This window comes from Aptenodytes patagonicus, chromosome 8 (assembly GCF_965638725.1).
Source record: "Aptenodytes patagonicus chromosome 8, bAptPat1.pri.cur, whole genome shotgun sequence".
Taxonomy (NCBI): Eukaryota; Metazoa; Chordata; class Aves; order Sphenisciformes; family Spheniscidae; genus Aptenodytes; species Aptenodytes patagonicus.
The window spans coordinates 6,632,605-6,649,591 of NC_134956.1; the positions used below are offsets into that span (position 1 = coordinate 6,632,605).

General features: G+C 39.8%; 1 protein-coding gene across 7 annotated transcripts in view; it reads right to left on the bottom strand.

The window, feature by feature from the left end:
* Positions 1-1,213: 1,213 nt before the first annotated feature.
* Positions 1,214-16,987, bottom strand: part of PRKCD (protein kinase C delta) — a 68,193-nt gene continuing 52,419 nt past the window's right edge. For 6 of the 7 annotated variants that reach the window (XM_076346145.1, XM_076346141.1, XM_076346144.1 and 3 more), the window contains 14 exons: positions 15,202-15,358; positions 14,488-14,519; positions 13,723-13,808; positions 13,221-13,350; positions 12,483-12,583; positions 11,177-11,273; positions 9,560-9,693; positions 8,689-8,862; positions 8,029-8,120; positions 6,754-6,816; positions 4,460-4,598; positions 3,435-3,623; positions 3,054-3,182; positions 1,214-1,753 (listed from right to left, as the gene is read on the bottom strand). In XM_076346145.1, the coding sequence (XP_076202260.1) occupies positions 1,595-1,753; positions 3,054-3,182; positions 3,435-3,623; positions 4,460-4,598; positions 6,754-6,816; positions 8,029-8,120; positions 8,689-8,862; positions 9,560-9,693; positions 11,177-11,273; positions 12,483-12,583; positions 13,221-13,350; positions 13,723-13,808; positions 14,488-14,519; positions 15,202-15,358 (1,682 nt within the window). In that variant the 3' untranslated portion in view covers positions 1,214-1,594. The remainder of the gene's footprint in view (positions 1,754-3,053; positions 3,183-3,434; positions 3,624-4,459; positions 4,599-6,753; positions 6,817-8,028; positions 8,121-8,688; positions 8,863-9,559; positions 9,694-11,176; positions 11,274-12,482; positions 12,584-13,220; positions 13,351-13,722; positions 13,809-14,487; positions 14,520-15,201; positions 15,359-16,987) is intronic. The other variant, XM_076346147.1, reaches the window with a different exon arrangement.

Sequence of the window (16,987 nt, forward strand, 5' to 3'; positions counted from 1 at the left end):
TGAAGGGGAAAAAAACCCAAGTTTGCTGCTCTCCCCGGCAGCAACTTGCAGCGTACCGTTTGTTCCCCCTCTGAGAGGGGTTTGCGTACGTGCGAGTGGTGGTAACTAGGCAAACCCAGTCTGTTTGGAAATGCCAACTGCGTTCTGACTATTCCAGCCTCAGTCTGCTGTACACTTAGGTGACGTCCAAGTCTTACTGGCATTACTTGAATTACAACAATAAGCTAGAGCTGTTCTTTAGAAGAACAAAGGCAGCACTTTTTTTTGAGTCTCTATGAAGTCTTACTGGGGGGCAGTGGCGGTGGTGATAGCTTTCTCCTGCTCTTTCAGCAGGATTAACAGTCTGAAACTACCCAGAAGCTACATGGTGCTCTTGAGAGTTCTGTAGCATTGTATAACTAACTGTTGGACAAGCTGATACTCGCCAGTACTTTTTTTTCCACCTGCTCAGTGGCTGAGAAAATGAACTCATTTGCAATGCAGAAAGCTTTTGAGAAGCAAGGGACCTTGCTTCATTCTGTATTTTACGAGCTGACTGCAAGGAGAAGAGTTTTGGAAAGAGCTTTGCAGTAATTACATTAGTTTTTCTTTCTCGTTAATAGTTAAAAATCAAAATTCAGAGGTAGGTGTTGCAACAAAGCAGGACCTAGTTTTGTGCCCTTTTTACAGCAAGTAGAAGGAGCCACAGCTGCTGTATTAAAAACAAGCCAATAAAACTGGAAGAAAGATTTTGTGCTTGGCAGTTAATCAAGGTGCTTCTTCCCCGGCAGACCAGGCAAGTGGTACTAACGCTCCACGCAGTCCTTACCTGATGATCTTCTTCCGGTAAGCTGCTGGGATCATACTGCTTCTTTCTGCTAATCGGAAGTGGCGGTTAACAGCAGAAGCTCGTACTCCCCGGCAGTATGCTGGGGCTGCTGCGGGACGCTTGGCCCTCACTGTCTTAGAGCCATCACTGCAGCCTGGCTCTGCTTGGCGCTGACTGCTCCGAGTCAGAGACAGGCTTTACAGAAGAGTAGTTAGAGCGGCACCAAGTGTTACACAGTGAATCTCTGCTTTTGCCTAAGTCTCCATTTTTTTGGTTAATTCGCCTAAAATATTTGTGTTATTTTTGTAAGTGATCAGGGCTTACAAATTATTATTTTTTACGGTAGTTTAAAGACAACTGGAGTTTAACTGTATATTCTGGAAAAAAATCATAAAGCCATGAATGGAAAGTTTAATGTAACTTTCTTTTAATTGAAGACAAATAAAAGAACCAAGGGCTCAAACACTTTTTAAAAAGACATCTACTATCCCCGATGTCTTCTCTCGAGCAAAATATACAGCATATATATATAACATAACTACATTCAAGTACCAAACAGAATTTACATTTTCCCAAATAGAGAAAATAATGCACATGATTCACATACCTTAAACCCAACCATGCATAAAAGAACGCTGCCAATAAATCAGCAGTTGGACATAATTAATCACACTACTGTGTATTATTCTGAAGTATTGACAACATCGTTGGAACGCATAACACAGCACTTGGGAGTTTTCGGTTTGTAATGTTTAACCCTGCTTTAAAGTCCGACTGTTCAGAGACTTACTTGTCTAAGATCTGTTCAAATTTAGGGTTAATGAAAGAAAATCCATCAAATGCAGACTGATCCATGGACTCGATCAGGTTTTTGTCACTGTAAGACAATTTTGGCTTCTCACTCAGAAATTCTCTGTCAAAGTTGTTGTAGTCGCTTGCTGACTTCTGTGTTAAACAGAGAGGGAAAATAGTTTGAGGCAAACTGTGTAATTTCTTCCAGAACAAATTGCTTAAATACGAAAGGTTAGGAAGTTCTTTCTTGAGCTCCCTCCCTCCTCCCCCCCTTTTAGAGAAAAATGTCCTTTTTGCCTATTTTAACAACACTAAGATTATAACTAGGCAATTGCTTATTGTTAGTTGAAAACAAACGGCATCAGGTCCCTTCGGAGAAGAACCACCTGGATTTGTGATAACATTCATAGAATTGCCCAAAGATTCTCTGTTGACAAAAGCAATGCAGCCCTTAAATGTAAGCCCAACATTTCTTGCCATTAACCAAAACTTTTGACTTCCTGAAAGCATTTTACAGCCTGTACTTGTTCAGAGAAAAAAAAGCGATGCCCTATTGCAGCTGCTTTGTGCCTGGATAAAATGTTTTTGCATGTTTCACAAAAAGTCACGTTACTAAAGACCATGTTTTACACTCTGAACCTCCAAAGGTTACTGTTCGTAGGATCCTTATGCTTCCAGAGTTCCCATTTCTATGGGAACATGCAACATGAAGCCTTCTGTTCTTGAATGGGACAGCTCTCTTCCATCGAGGATGTAAGTACATTTTAAAGAGACTGTGTTACCTCCAGATAGTTTTACCTGTACCAGTACAGGGTGGAGGAAAACTGGTTTGCATTTTTAACGGGGTGAGATGAAGCAGCAGCATCCCATGGTGTTACAGATTATGAGTAACACGCTGGCTGTTCTTCAGATGTTTTTTCAGGTAACATCAGGCATGTGCGTTACAAATAGTTCTAAGTCCAGTAGTATAGAGAATGCATCTTTTTGCCCACTTGGAGGCTCTCGGATGAGTTTGAAACAGCACGTATTTAATGCTTGTACAGAATGCCTGCAGGCAGTTACCAACTCAGTAGCCTCAAGTTATTGGTCCTTCTCCCATGTCGCATTACAGAAGAGAAAAACGCAAGAAACTATCAACCTTTCTAACATCGAGGAGAATGGATATCGGAACTATCAGTTGATTTTCCTGGAGATTATATTAGTAAAGCAGCTCCTGAGAGAGTATAGGAAGACAGTCTTGATAGGAAGATTTCAGGACAGTCAGATGAATATAGTGCACCTTTTTATAACCGAACCATCCAAGAACAATGGGGTTTGAGATACATAACGATCTCATTTATAAAATGTGAGGAGAAACTTGCAGTAGGATAGTTTGAGCAAGTTAGAGAAATCGCCCCTTACCCCTAGGCTGACATGTGCAATACTGCTACAGAATAAAGAATAACCCCCGTACCACTTTTGGCCTGAAAGGAGGGTCTACCTCCCTCTTCTCTAGCGCCGTCCAGTTGATGGTTTTGAAGAAAGGATGGTCTCTGATATTCCCAGTGACCCCAAGTCGTCTTGTTGGATCCCTTTCAAATAGCTGCAAGAGAAGATAACCCAGTAAAGCCTTACGTCTGCTCATAAGGTAGGTGGCACTGGAAGAATAATGGGTATACTGCTAAAAGAACAAAAGTTGCTTACAGTAAACAGAGCGTTAGTAAGTAATCTGACCTGGCTTTCCATTTGTAAAAGTAATTTGCTTGCTGATAAATAGCTCCTTTTAAAAGCCTAGATTTGTCCCTCCCTGGACAAAGACAATACCAGTGACCCATTCGTTGATCATCACTCCCACCTTTTCTAATATATCTTTTGATTCCTTGGTAATCCAGCGTGGGTAGTGAGGGATGTCCACTCGGATTGACTCAAACAATTCATCTTCATCATCCCCGTGGAAAGGGGATTGTCCAATAAGCATCTCATACAGCAGGACCCCAAATGACCACCAGTCCACAGAGAACGTGTACCGCAAACCTTGCAGGATCTTGTTCCACAGAAGTGCAGAGGAAGAAATACAAGTAATTAGTAAAAGGCAGCAGTATATACCAAAAAACAGAAGAGGGGTTTTAAGAGAGAATCTTTAATAACTAGGATTTTTTGGGGGGGAAAAATCCAGCTATTTGACAAATTGTTGACACTGATGCAAATCTGTAGTTTTATCCTTGGCTGCTGTTTGTGAAAAGGTGGACAGGTCTTTGCTCTCAATTCAGAAGTTTTCTCCGTTAACTTTAAATAACCATCTACTTGGAAAACATCTTCTCTAGATTCTTTACAAGATGAAGGGAGAAGCAAGTAGCAATGAAAAGTCGATCACTACCAAACAGACTTTGACATCATTTATAGCTTTAACAGCTACCTACCTTATTTGGACTACTTGGCAAATCAGATTTAAAAAAACAACTATGAACGCAAGGAATTTAATCTAGTGAGATTCCCCTTCAAAGCTGCTTTTGCTTTGTATTTTGGTTGTTTGCATGGGCACAAGTCTGTTCACCATCTGCAGTGCACATAGATTGATTTTGCGGGAGTCCCGTGTGTATGCTAGCCGTAAGGCATAAGGGAAAACTAGCTGTTCAAAAACTGAACATTTTAGCATTCCAAAAACATGTTTTTTTTAAAGTTGCAGCTATAGAATATTTGCAAGTCTCAAGTGCTATCTACAGAGAACTCTAATGTTTTTTTTCTGTGCTAATTAGACTTTTACATTTACATTTTACATTTACATACTATTAGTCTACAAAGGGATGATTAATCACAATGGCCATTGTAACATCGGTGTCTTAAATCCATCCCAGCGGTATGTGGCAGTGACATACTGACCTCAGGAGCAATGTAGTCTGGGGTCCCGCAGAAAGTGCTTGCTTTGTTCTCACCAACAACATTTTCTTTGCACATTCCAAAATCAGCTATTTTGATGTGGCCTTCTTTATCAAGCATCACATTGTCCAGTTTTAGGTCTCTGGAAAAAGTGTTTAAAAAAAGAGTTACGTTTTAAGGACCAATGAGTCATTTTTGAATTCAGATGCATGCAGTTTCTTCACTGATAAACACCTACCCTACATCATACAAAGAGGCTTTTCAAGAAAATCATCATCCATCAACACAATACATACAAAACAGTATTTTTGTACTTTGAAGGCGGTAGGGAGAAGGGAAGAATTCTCCCTTGTCAGAGTAAGTAAGAGGCTGAGGTGTATATATGGTGTGCGACCTTATAATCCTCGACGTTTGCTTTCAGATCGAAAAGCACACCCAGGTGCTTCTGGAAGGAGGCATGAGTTAATGCCCCACCAGCTGACATGGTGCTACACCAACTCCGTAGCTCAAAAGAAGGATTGTTGGATTCCTAGAATGCTTGGCAGGAGCATGAATGTTTGAAGCCTGCCCGATTTTTATACTACCTGTGACTTGTTCCTAGTTACAGCACAAGGGCATTCATGTGTTGCAGCCACGGTCTGTGAAGTGTCCTATTCATGTCTTTTTTCAGAATAACGCTATTCAATCAAGTAAGAGCTTTTTAACAGCATTTTCCAAAAGCTACATTCCCTCCCTTTGTGATGCATTTTTTGTCCATCTGGCTGCAGAAGCACATACCAAGGAGGGCAGGCTGAAGAGAAACTGAACAGCCCTTCTGCTACCAAGACAGACTTGAATAGAGCAGATAATTTTACATGAGAACAGGGCAGTCTTTTCTCCTGGTAACTTAAGTTCCCAGTATCAGCTACTTACACTGCTCAGACAGCAAGCTGCAGCTCGAACCAAGAGTCCCTGATCTAACGCAACGCACCATAAATCCTTCCATGTTTGGACATCAGCTGCTGTTCACCTGAGTAAATTGAATATATTTGAGATGGGGAAAACTCATTGTAACTTAAGGCACTGCACTTACCTAGCTACAAGTTCTAAAATCTTTTGTATGGATGTGAACTTACATGCAGCACCTACCTAAAACTGCTTCAGTCAGGTTCTGTGATTATACTGGTAAACATCCTGTGTGAGACAGGGGAAAAGAAGTGCCTTTTGGTTTTGCTGGTGTCTTGTTGGGAAATGGTACCGTTTCTCTGAAAATATTTCATACTATGAAATCTCCCTCCAGGAACGTTCTAATTTAACATAGGGAAATTTAACAGCAAGCCTAAAAATGCTCTAGAAAATCTGGGATGGAAGGATTTCATGCCAACATATCCTGGAGGTTATAAAAAGCCTTTCCGGTATAAAAACCTGCAGGAGGCAATGGGAATACAGCTGGGTACTTTAAGTACCTTCCTGGGTAATGGCTGTCCTCTCGGAGAGGCAGATAGGCTTGTAAGAATCACATTTTTTCACCAAGGGGGATTCCTGTAATGTTCATCCTCTTTACAAACACTTCTTTACTAGTCTCTAACTTCAGAAAATTGCTTTAAAGGATGGATGTTCCAACAGATGCTTCCTGTTTCTATAAGGGAGACGGACAATACCAGATGTTTTGGCGCACATTCACCTAAGGCCTTGTGTAACTTGCTCTCAAGCACACGGCTGTTATTCTTTGTACCTGTTCGTTACAGAGGTAAGAGCTACCTGAGCAAGTAGTTACCAAATGGTGCTCTGAAGCTGGGGGTGGGGTGAAAAGGCTGGAGAAAGGCAATTGAGAGAAAAACTACATTAAAATAAACTTCTGATCTCTTGTAGTGTGGGTATTTACAGTAAGAAGCAGCTGATCAGGAACTGGCCCCTGACATTTCAACCTGGTGAGGCAGAAGCATCAATATTGTGGTTTCAAGGGAAGGCAAAAGCAGATGACTTTCACCTGAGTGGTCTTCACAAGGCCGGTAGGAATCGATAGCCTCAAGGACCCTCTCCCTTGCCTCCAAACTAAATAGACTCGTGATCTGAAGGCAGTGTTTAAAAATAAGTGAAACAAAACCGCTTTTGTGTAACATAAGTAACGTTCCATCATTCTGGTTGCTGAGGAAAAGACAGACAGATATAGATTCATCTCAGGCATGTTAATGTCCTTGGAATAACATCAGATCTCTGACAGACAGCTTTTACTTGTTACATCAATCAGTAATTCAGAGATGCATGAAGTGCTAAGACAATTCACAGGTCCCACACTGGAGCTAGTTGGTACTCACCTATAAATAATGCCTTTGCTGTGAAGAAACTGTAGCCCACATAAAATTTCAGCTCCATAAAACCTGAAAAGACCAAAACATCTTTTAATCTGTCTTGCTCAGTTAAAACATAGTCAGTGCAGCTGGCCAAAAGATCTTCATGGAGTGAGAAGTATTGTATGCTTCTTTAAATACTAATATACCTGTATTTATGTAGCTGCATGCTGTAACCTTCAAGTTAATCCCTTCACCACACATCTGTGTTATCTAATGCCAAACAGCAGAGAGGACAGCAACTTGCCTTAATGCTTCATTCCACTTCCATTAGGGAACAGAACATTGTCCCTTTTCTACTCTTTAATAGTCTTTGGATGTATTTACAGAGATACACGCACATGCCTTTTGAAAGACCGCTGCTGGGAGCTCAGTACTCACAGGGTTGCTTTAGGGAGAGACTGGGCACTAATGGCTAAGTTAGAAATGGACCTCACTTATCTCCTTCTGCACCTGCCCAGTTGCAGCAGAGACACTGAAAAGTAGCATTGATTCAGGGGCACTCTTCTCAAAAAGGATGTGATAATCCAGAGGATATGAAGGGGAAAAAAAAAAGAATGCTTTTCTCTACCCCCGGAAATATATTAAAAGTTTGGTGGTGGGGTTTTTGTTTGTTTGGTTTTTTTTAATTAAACAAATACAAAACTATTTCCACTTCTGTACAGTAGAATGAACGTTGACCCAAAAACTTCAAATAGGTACAGAGGATGCCAGGAGAGGCTGCCAGATGCACAGACGTTTGCTGAAATGCAGGTAAGCTGGAGGGGCTTTGTCCAGATTTTTGCTGGGGAGAGTGGGAATAGAGCTTGCCCTGACCCATAAGGGTACTATCATGTCAACTTAGCAATACTAGTAAATACTATAAGTTTTGTTTGTTTTTTTTTCTCCCCGTGCTGTTTTCCAATTTTTCCATCAAAATACTGTCCTAAAGGACACTGAAACTGTACCTTTTGCTTTTCAGTGCTGGCTTATATTGCAATTTACCTAGCATCTCTAGGTACAAGCATCCCTTAAAGTAAAACATCGCACTGCTACGTAATTTCAGAAAACCTAACTCCACTCATCATTAAGTGAGCTGCTTCATTGTATCAAACCAGTGTCTAGAAATAAATTTTCAGTCGTCTGCCACTGAACCTTGAGTGAAAGACTGCAGGTAAGTAAGTGGTGCAGAACTAGAAGCAGCAAAAACGACAGAGACGAATATCATTCATGGAGATAGGGACTGAAGGGGTGTGGACTTACGTTGCTCTGTAGAGATCAAAACGCCCCTTGTCTTGTATGTGGAACATCAGGTCTCCCCCATTCAGGAACTCCATAACGAAGAACAGATGATCCTGTTTGCAAATAACCAGAGAATGGAAAAATTACTGATGCTATTTCAACCGCATATGAAGTAGCGACGCGGCTACCTTGGGACCAAGCAGCCACTTTCCTCCTCTCCTGAAGTATTTCTCTATTTCATGCACCCCTAAGACTGTATAAGGCTCCTACAGATTTGAGTAGCCTGGTCTTGTATTGTAAAGCTAAATAGCTGATCTTGTATTCTGTGGATTTCTAGACTTAGTAAAAATATACATTTAAATAGACTTAACTGACTTCTACCTGTGACAGTCATCTTTTTTCCCCTCACTGGTGGTAAAGCTAAGATCAAGGATTTAAATTAAACTGCCTCTTATTCCAGATTGCACAGATGTTTGTCTGATCTTGTTCTGTTCTCATCAACGTATGTGGGGGTCATACTCATTATTTACTTTCCACAAGGCCTGTGAACTATTGCACAGAGCACAAGAAAAGAAAATTTAATTCCTGCATCACTAAGTTACTTTCACTTGACTGTTGGTAACAGCATCCATTAAAAAGCTAAATCTGTTGTGTTGCTGTCGCCATTGGGCTTTTTCCTACCTTTGTCTGAAATGTGCAGTAAAGATGCGTGAGAAATGGATTTTCCCATGCAAGTGCGAGGACCCGCTTTTCCACCATGGTACATTCCACATCATCATCAATTAGCACCACATCTTTTTTCAGAGCTTTGATAGCAAAGAATTCATTCTTCCCTTTCAGCTCAGCAAGCAGAACCTACAAAAAATAAAAGATGAGATTACAGCACGTGTAGGAAAGAAAGACTGTTGCTGATGGTATCAGTAAGGGAAAGTCAAAGGTGTTTATAGCAGGTGCAATGACAATTAAAAAGCATTTAAATGGGAAAGATGAGTGAGATTTGGGAAGGTGAAGTTGCTGGGCATAGAGATGAGGAGATGGGGCTCAAGGACCACGTAACACAGGCACAGCAGCTTCCAGGGCAGTTTTTCTGTCAATGTCTTGTGAGTGTATAAACAGAAGACATGTAAAGCCTGTTCCTTCATTAGAGCTGTAGTTTCAGAGACAACAGTGGACAGAATCTGTGGAGGTCATGCTGCTCTCCCACATCTTCCCCTGCCATTGCACTGGAGCATTGTGAGGCTGTTCCTGTACAGGGTGTAGGAACATAAAACATCCTTTTGCACTGTGGTGCATAAAGGGCAATTCCTCTGCCTCAATACTAAATAATTGAAAAACTGTTGTGCATTATGAATCACTTTTGAGTTTAGACAAGATTCAGGTGATTAATTCCTAGTGTCTTTGACAAAGATGGCTATATTCAATTCTGTTAAAAGATTATCTACCCAAGCAGCTGTAACAGTAAGAAACACCTTTCTGGTTAGTGGAAATAGCCCATCACATTGCAGAGATCAAACAAGGCAGTCACCTTAAGCTCCGTAAGTTTGTTACATACCTTTCCAAAACTTCCTTTCCCTAGTACTTTATGGAAGACAAAGCTGTCTATGTTGAATTTTCTCCTGCTTGCAATTCGTGACGCTGTCTTGGCTGTGCTTCCCTCCCAGAGTTTATCGTACTCGCTGTTATCTGCTAATTGAAACAGGGAGTTTAAAGTTCAATGTATGCAGAAATACTGCATGACTCAGATCCCCCGCTAGGAATTAAGTACTGACATGCTATGTCAATGCATCTGCTGCTGGAATACTGGCGAATCTAAACATGAGGGTCAACTCCTGTAGTTTATAACAAAGCTGTTTAAATTACGCAAGCATACTTGGTAGTGTTGGATTTGAATTGAATCTGTAATTGTTTCTAATGCTGGGTTTAAGCAATACTTAGGCATTATAAAAGTCAAAGGCCCTAACTTCCCCCCTATGATTAAGATACAGAGCAGAACTTGGAGAAAAACACAGTTTACAAGTTTTGCTTGTAAACAAATTATTTTTCTTCTGTTAACAGAACAGGCTAGTCCCTCAGCCTAAGCAGAGAGGCTGTAAAAAGATCTGATTTATGTCCAGTGCTGGCCAAGACGCATGATCATACAGGTTAATCCTGATTATATCCTAAAATTAATAACTGTACTTTTTTTTTTTTTACCTCTGCTACATAGATCTTCTGGGTCACTAACAAGGTACTGATGATAAACATGAGATGATACCACGTATGCCCCGTGTATGCCCTGTAAGCTGCCCAGCATCTACAATAACCCAGGGAGGAATCGCAGTGGCTGCACCCTGACTTAGTATTAGACCAAACCACCTTTGCAAGAGTTGTTTTTCTCTCTTCTGGCAAACCAGAACAAGTATGGTAAGTAATACCAAAATAACTTTCTTACTGAGCATTTCAACAGCATTAGCTCGATGTAGGGATGAACAAATAAAATCCTGTACCACTCCCAAACCACCCATTATCTCTTACTGAGCCTGGTGATTTCCATCTGGTAAAAAGTTACTTCTACTGTTGCATTTATTTTTGCATAAATTATCATAGGTTAGCAGTTATGAAAATAAGGCTTATACAATGCTAGAACTCCTTAGCAATAGTAAAAAAAAAAAAAAAAAAAATACAAAACCTTACTCCGATAGGACTCCAGGTACTACTTAAACTATTTCAGCTTTTCAATCTCAAGCAGCATTTTGGCTACTTACATCCTAAAATAGACAGCACTTGTCATTGGTTTCTAATAGTTTGTGAACAAAACAAGATGATTAACAACGTGCATGACATTTCAGTTACAGGAGGGAGGGAAGCGTGTTGTACATGTGTGGCTGGTTAGCAAGGCATCCTCCAGTTCCATCATGGGGAACAGTGCTGCAGCGAGCAAAGCAAGCATTTTGCAGAAAGGTGGATATGCTCATGGACTAAAAACTACAGGTATTTGTCAAAAGTTATGTAAGCATTTTTGTGGCCAGGAGAAGAAGGTAAAAAGAAATATATGCTTTTTTTTTTTTTTTAAAACAGTGCTTATTAAAAAAAATTGTCTAACATAAGGCAAGAATGAATAACTACTTAAATTGTTAGTTTGGGTAGTCTGGTAGGTAAATGGCTAAATTAAAACACTAGCTTTTCTCACCTGTTGTATTGCCTCCTGGAGCTCTAGGTTTCTTATCAAAATCTTGATAAATACCAACACTTTCTACAGATCCAGAATCGGACCTTCGTGTAGATTTCTGAGGAGGGGAACATTTGAAATTATATTTGCGCTATTACTTTAGAAATACTTATAACAATAGCTGTTAAATGTAACATGATGGCAGTATAAACTTTTCTTTTTAATTACTAACTCTTAGTACATATCTTTTCTCAAGAAGTCTGGTTCATAGACTATTTAGCCACATTCTTTACAGCTTCAGATCAACCAATTGCTTTACTTATTTTGTTGCAGTGAAGAAAGTAAGTCATTGAAATTCCTGAACAGTCTACATTGTATTATTCATTGCAAAATTATTAAAGGTATAATGGTTTGAATCCACAGTGGGAAGAATTTAAACTGTGGGAAAATGGCCCCTTGGATATATGTTCATTTGAAACAGGAGATGGGAATCACTGTCATACTGGATATGCTGAAGTCATATCTATGTGTGACATCTGTCTTTAGCACAGGGAAACAAATTTTACATATGGAAGATCCCTGAGATCAAATTTCAGTAATGAAAAGATCGAGCTTTTCTGTGTCGTGAAAGAGCTGGCACAACAGCTCTCCCTGTTTTCAAAGTAAGTATCCTGTGAAAGCTGAGGAACACTCAGGTCAGAGGAAATACTGTTGGCTTTTGTGATATATTTTCCTGTTTTATTTCAGAGCTTGTGTCTGAATCTTTATTTGCAACTCAGAAGTCAACCACAAGAGACAGCCATGCTGCAGCAGGAGATGAACAACGTAAACTATGGGGCCAGTGTTAATTCCAGAGGAGTTTTCTCTGTGTGTGTGTATACACATATATCAGATAATATATATCAGATTAATAAAAATTGATAATATCTGGTATATTTCTCCTTATTTATTTAATTTTAGCATTCAAGCGGAATTCTAAAGTTAAAGCATGGAAAAACAGACTTCAGCATTATAATACCACTGTTTAAACAATTAAACAGAAAGGGAGAGAATAACCTTGGCACCACAGAAGTTCCTGGATTTCAGGAATCCACACACCTTTTTAAAAATTCTTTGTTAGGTGGGATTCCCCCTCCCCCCAATTTCAACTTTAGGCTATTGACATCTTTGTTAGTCTCTTTACGGGTCAAATTAAAAAGAGAAAGCTGTTTGCATTTCCTCTGTTCCAAACTCAGTTCCCCATAAAAGTGATATGGAAAAAATTAAGTAAAAACCCCAAAATACTCTGAAAATAACTCATTACCTGACAAATGGCAATAAAGCATACCTGGCTAACTTGATTTAAAGCTTCAGCTAGCAACTTCTGGTTTATTCCACATAAGTTTGCTACCTTCTTCTGGCATTTATGATGCACATTCATCCCACATTCTAAAAGAAATGTAAGGACCGTTATACAAGCATGAGGAAAATACTGTCCAACATTACAACAAAAAAGGCTGTTTCTTTGTGCAGTTCAGAAACCTTGTTATAAGACCAGACCGGACATGGATCTATCATTATTAATAAAATTGCAGTTTTAATCTTTAACTCAATGAAGGCTACAAAAATTGTTCAAAAGGAAGAAAACTCCAATATTATCATTATTCTCAAAATCTGTTAAATAAAGATCATCTTGCCTTTTTGTGGGAGAATTCTAAAAATGGTACTTACAGTAAACACTTTCAGTACACTTTTAGGCACTACCTTGAGTCAGATGCACCAAATTTCAGCTATTCCCAAAGCAGTAATTTTGATTATACTCAAGATCACACCTCCGCAGCATGTTTTCTGACTGCATTAGAAGCTCACTTTGGCTGAGCTGTCACATGAGCCAAGTGCCCATTTGTCTCTCTCTAGTCGAAAAGCTTTTTCAACCACACACAGATGAGATGAGTCCCATTCTATATAACACATGTATACAAATGCACTGTGTAGCAATAGCTAATCTCTAGTGGGGGGCGGCAGGGGAGAGACTACACTGGAAAAGCATGGAGAGGCCCCAGCTGCCCTCCCTCCTCCTCTGTACCTTCACATTTGAGTCCTTGTTTGACCAGGCCCCAGAGCAGGCTGCCGCAGTGGTCACAGAAGGTAGGGCTCATGTAGTTGTAAACTTTGAAGCGATGAGGCATGTCAATGTTGAAACGTTCCTTTTGAAACTGAGGACAGGGAGAGGGGTGATGCACTTTACCCAAAACAGGACCAGCTTCTTCGAGAAAACAGCTTGGATATTACAAAGCTACAACAATTTTATCTTGAATATCCCAGTTTTAACACCCCTCATCTAGCAGGGAAAGAATCTGCCCATCAAATATTACCCACCCCCTTGCAGGGCTTTTAACTACTTTTCTTGTGTTAAAGTTTCATCCACTACACATTACGTTACATGCAATCTTCAAGAGAAGACAGTACCTTGGGCTGAACAGCCAAGCACCTCCCAAATGGACTTGGCCATTTCTATACAAGGTTTTGTTAATTCAGGAGTGTTTAATTACATAATTACACTCTGACTATATTGTTCCAGCTCTTACCATTGTGTCCCTGCTGTTGGCTGCAGTACCAGTACACCTCCCAATGATTTTATCAATACATTTCTTATGAATAGCAGCATTGCATTCTTCAAGACATGCACAAGAAAAAAAAAAAAAAGGATTCCTTCAGATAATAAATTCATGGGATGAGGTGTTCGCATTTCATAGCATAATGTGAAAAAACACTCCTTTCCAGCATACTATATACACCAAAACCTTTCTTTTCTATCAATCAAGATGATGATCTTTTTTAAGCTGATTCCCCCCTATTTTCTTTTATCATAACCTCTATTTCTAAACTAAATCTGCCTCCACAGGCAATGCCACAGCATTTGATAACAGAAAGACAATATAATGCTTTTGAGTTTTACCCTTTGATATCTCTCCTGCTGTTTGGAATAATGCACAGAGATCTATGCTAAGTCAATAGTGCTTTTCAATTCAGCTGTAAAACCCCTCAATAGTTTTAATTCATTTTAGAAAAGGTTTCACAAAAACTGCTGTCATAAATGAATGCAACTTTTCAACAGCATTACACACTTATGAGAAGAATAGCCAAGTCTAAATCTTGATACTAAAAACTCAGGTAGGAATCATAATTAGACAGCCTTAGGTTATTGTGCAAAACTGATGTTTAACATCTACTACTACCTGTGGTGATGACGCACTGTGCCATGCATATTTACAGAAAATTTTTCAACAGTAACTATTAGATCTACAGATTCATGTGGAAAGTAGTACAAGAAAAAGGTAAAATCAACTTACGCCTACATTTGTATCCCTGCTTGTTGAGTCCCCTGAAAAAATAAATGATAAAGAAGGAAATCAAAACCATATGTTTGCTGGAATAAAAGGTGGTTTGTTTATTTTAACCACATCAACCAATTGATCCTTTGTCTATGGGAATATTTGTTCCAATTAATAAACTGGTCTAAATTCTGCTATTCAGAATCCTCTGTCTTAGAAAAGCAAGGTTCAGAAGATAAGGTAGTGTGTTTTGATAGACCAGCAAATGAGAAGGGAAACCCAGAAAAGACAAGGTTTCAATCACATAGGACGCCCTCCTAATCTGACTTACAATAACTGCCTTTTATTATGAAAGGGATCCAGCTTCTTGCTCTCTATGGGTCTTTACTCTGCTACCAGCCACTTCACATCTCAAAGTTTGAGCATTATTTTCTCAGATCCACCCATCTCATTCTCTTGTGAAAGAGCTGCTGTTGATCATGGGCCAGATTTCACTTGATGCTGATGGACTTTTTGCCAATTATTTCAGTGGCAAAAATGTTCAAGTTCTATTTTTTAATGTGAAAGAGACAACTATAGTTCCTAGGTATAACAATGCTCTTAGTAAATGTATAATTTCCATTTCCCAACACATATGAATTTACATGTCATTTTTTGTCTCAATATACCCGAAGTGAATTTTGCAGTTATTTGGCCCTTGGGGGTGGGGGAAGCTTAGTGTTTCCTTCTTACCATACAAAGTCTTTGCAGACAGAGCAAAACGTAGGTTGTCCAAAGAAGGTAGCAATAAATTCATGATTTTTGATGTAGTGGATTTTGGCTTGCTTGATAGCTCCTCTCCTGTTCATAGTTACTGTCCCCTCCTCTTCCCTCATTGACTGTTTGCAGTCTAAGGGGGAGACAAGTAGACACACTTTTAATACTTTAAGGTATTACAAAGATTAATATTTGCTTCTCCAAAAAGTTCTGTTTGTTTTTCTGTTTCAGACTTGTGTTTCTATTTATTTTACATCTGCATTCTGCAGACTTTCAGTCCAACAAGTGTGGAACACACACTGCTTCCTAAGGTGTCTCTGTGTCCTTGTTTGCAAGTGCTTCCCTCTCCTGCTCATTCAGAAGAAGCCTTCAGCAAATGAGCTGAGAGGAAGAAGCACGAATGGAGTATAGTCTTGCTAGAGAAATGACAACCACAGTTGTTTCTTGAAAAAATATAAGCTCCTATACACTACGTGATTTACGTGCAAGAGAAATAAACGTTTTATTGGAAGCACGAGGGTCTTCTTCAGCAGAAGCCTTTTCATGCTGCTGCTCCGTGTGTCCTCCTGAAGCAGGACTACAGCAGAAATGCAGGTGAAGTGCTGCAGGGCCTCCTGAGTCACCACTGGACCATACTACTGTCAGATGGGTTTCTTCCAGCCTCCAGGATCATTAAGCAGTGAGGACAAATAAGATTTTCAACTAAACATTTCCATTATGCTATCTCATAACGTTGATGCTATAATCTGCCAACATGTTCGGTCTCATTCCTCTCCCCTCCTAGTCCCCATGGGGTTATAGTATAGAGTACTATATAATGCTATAGTAGTAACAGTACATACTATAGTATATACTGTAGTATCTAATGCTATATTACATAGAAATTACATTAGTATTAGCCAAGAAATAAAACAACAAAAAAATTCTCAAGCTCTGAGTCCAACTGGCTCATACAGGTCCTTCATTACAGGTTATAGTTATTGCCAATCATTTCCAAGGAAGCTTCCAAGTTCCTCTTACAAAAATGTGTATTTTGTGTCTCAATCTTTCAGCCACAACTCAGACTACATAGTCTTACTTATACATTTTGAAAATAATAGGAGTTTGTAACAGAGGTAACGCCATGAAGGTGTATCAAGAGAGATTGGGTAACTGGTAATTTAACCCTAAGACACATTTCTGGTCAACAGAGAAGAGCTGTTGAAGGACAATCCTATCCAGCAGGAAAAGAGAAAGGCTTGAGTCAGCAAGGGGGAGCTGATCAACTGCTAACTGCATCAGCTCTGGCCAGCAGCTTGTGGGTCCCAATCTGGAAGAAACGTGGACATGGTTCACAGGTTGAAAGTGCTGCAAAGTTTAGGGTAACAGGAGATTGCCATTCACAGGGTGGGAGTTTCCACAACAACCAAGTAAGGAAAAAGCCCGAAGAGCATTTTTCCCCATTGTCAATACAATTGGTTTTTATTTGCTCCATTGCATTGCTGCCTTTTATCGGTATTAACGGGAGCTTTGCTTTTTATACCAACAGAAACAGATTTGTTTCCTTTGCCAAGTCACACTAACCCCAATGCCTGAGCTTGCTACAGTTACCCAGGAGCTCTGTTTTTCTTGTTGCTAGCTGCGCTTGGTTTTTGTCATTTTATTAGCTGGCTGCCACCCCTGCTATTCCAACAGACCGCTGAACCTGGAATACAGTCTACCATTTGATACCATTTCAAGTGTCCTGAACTAATTTATCAGTCACAGCCAACAGCAGCCAGAC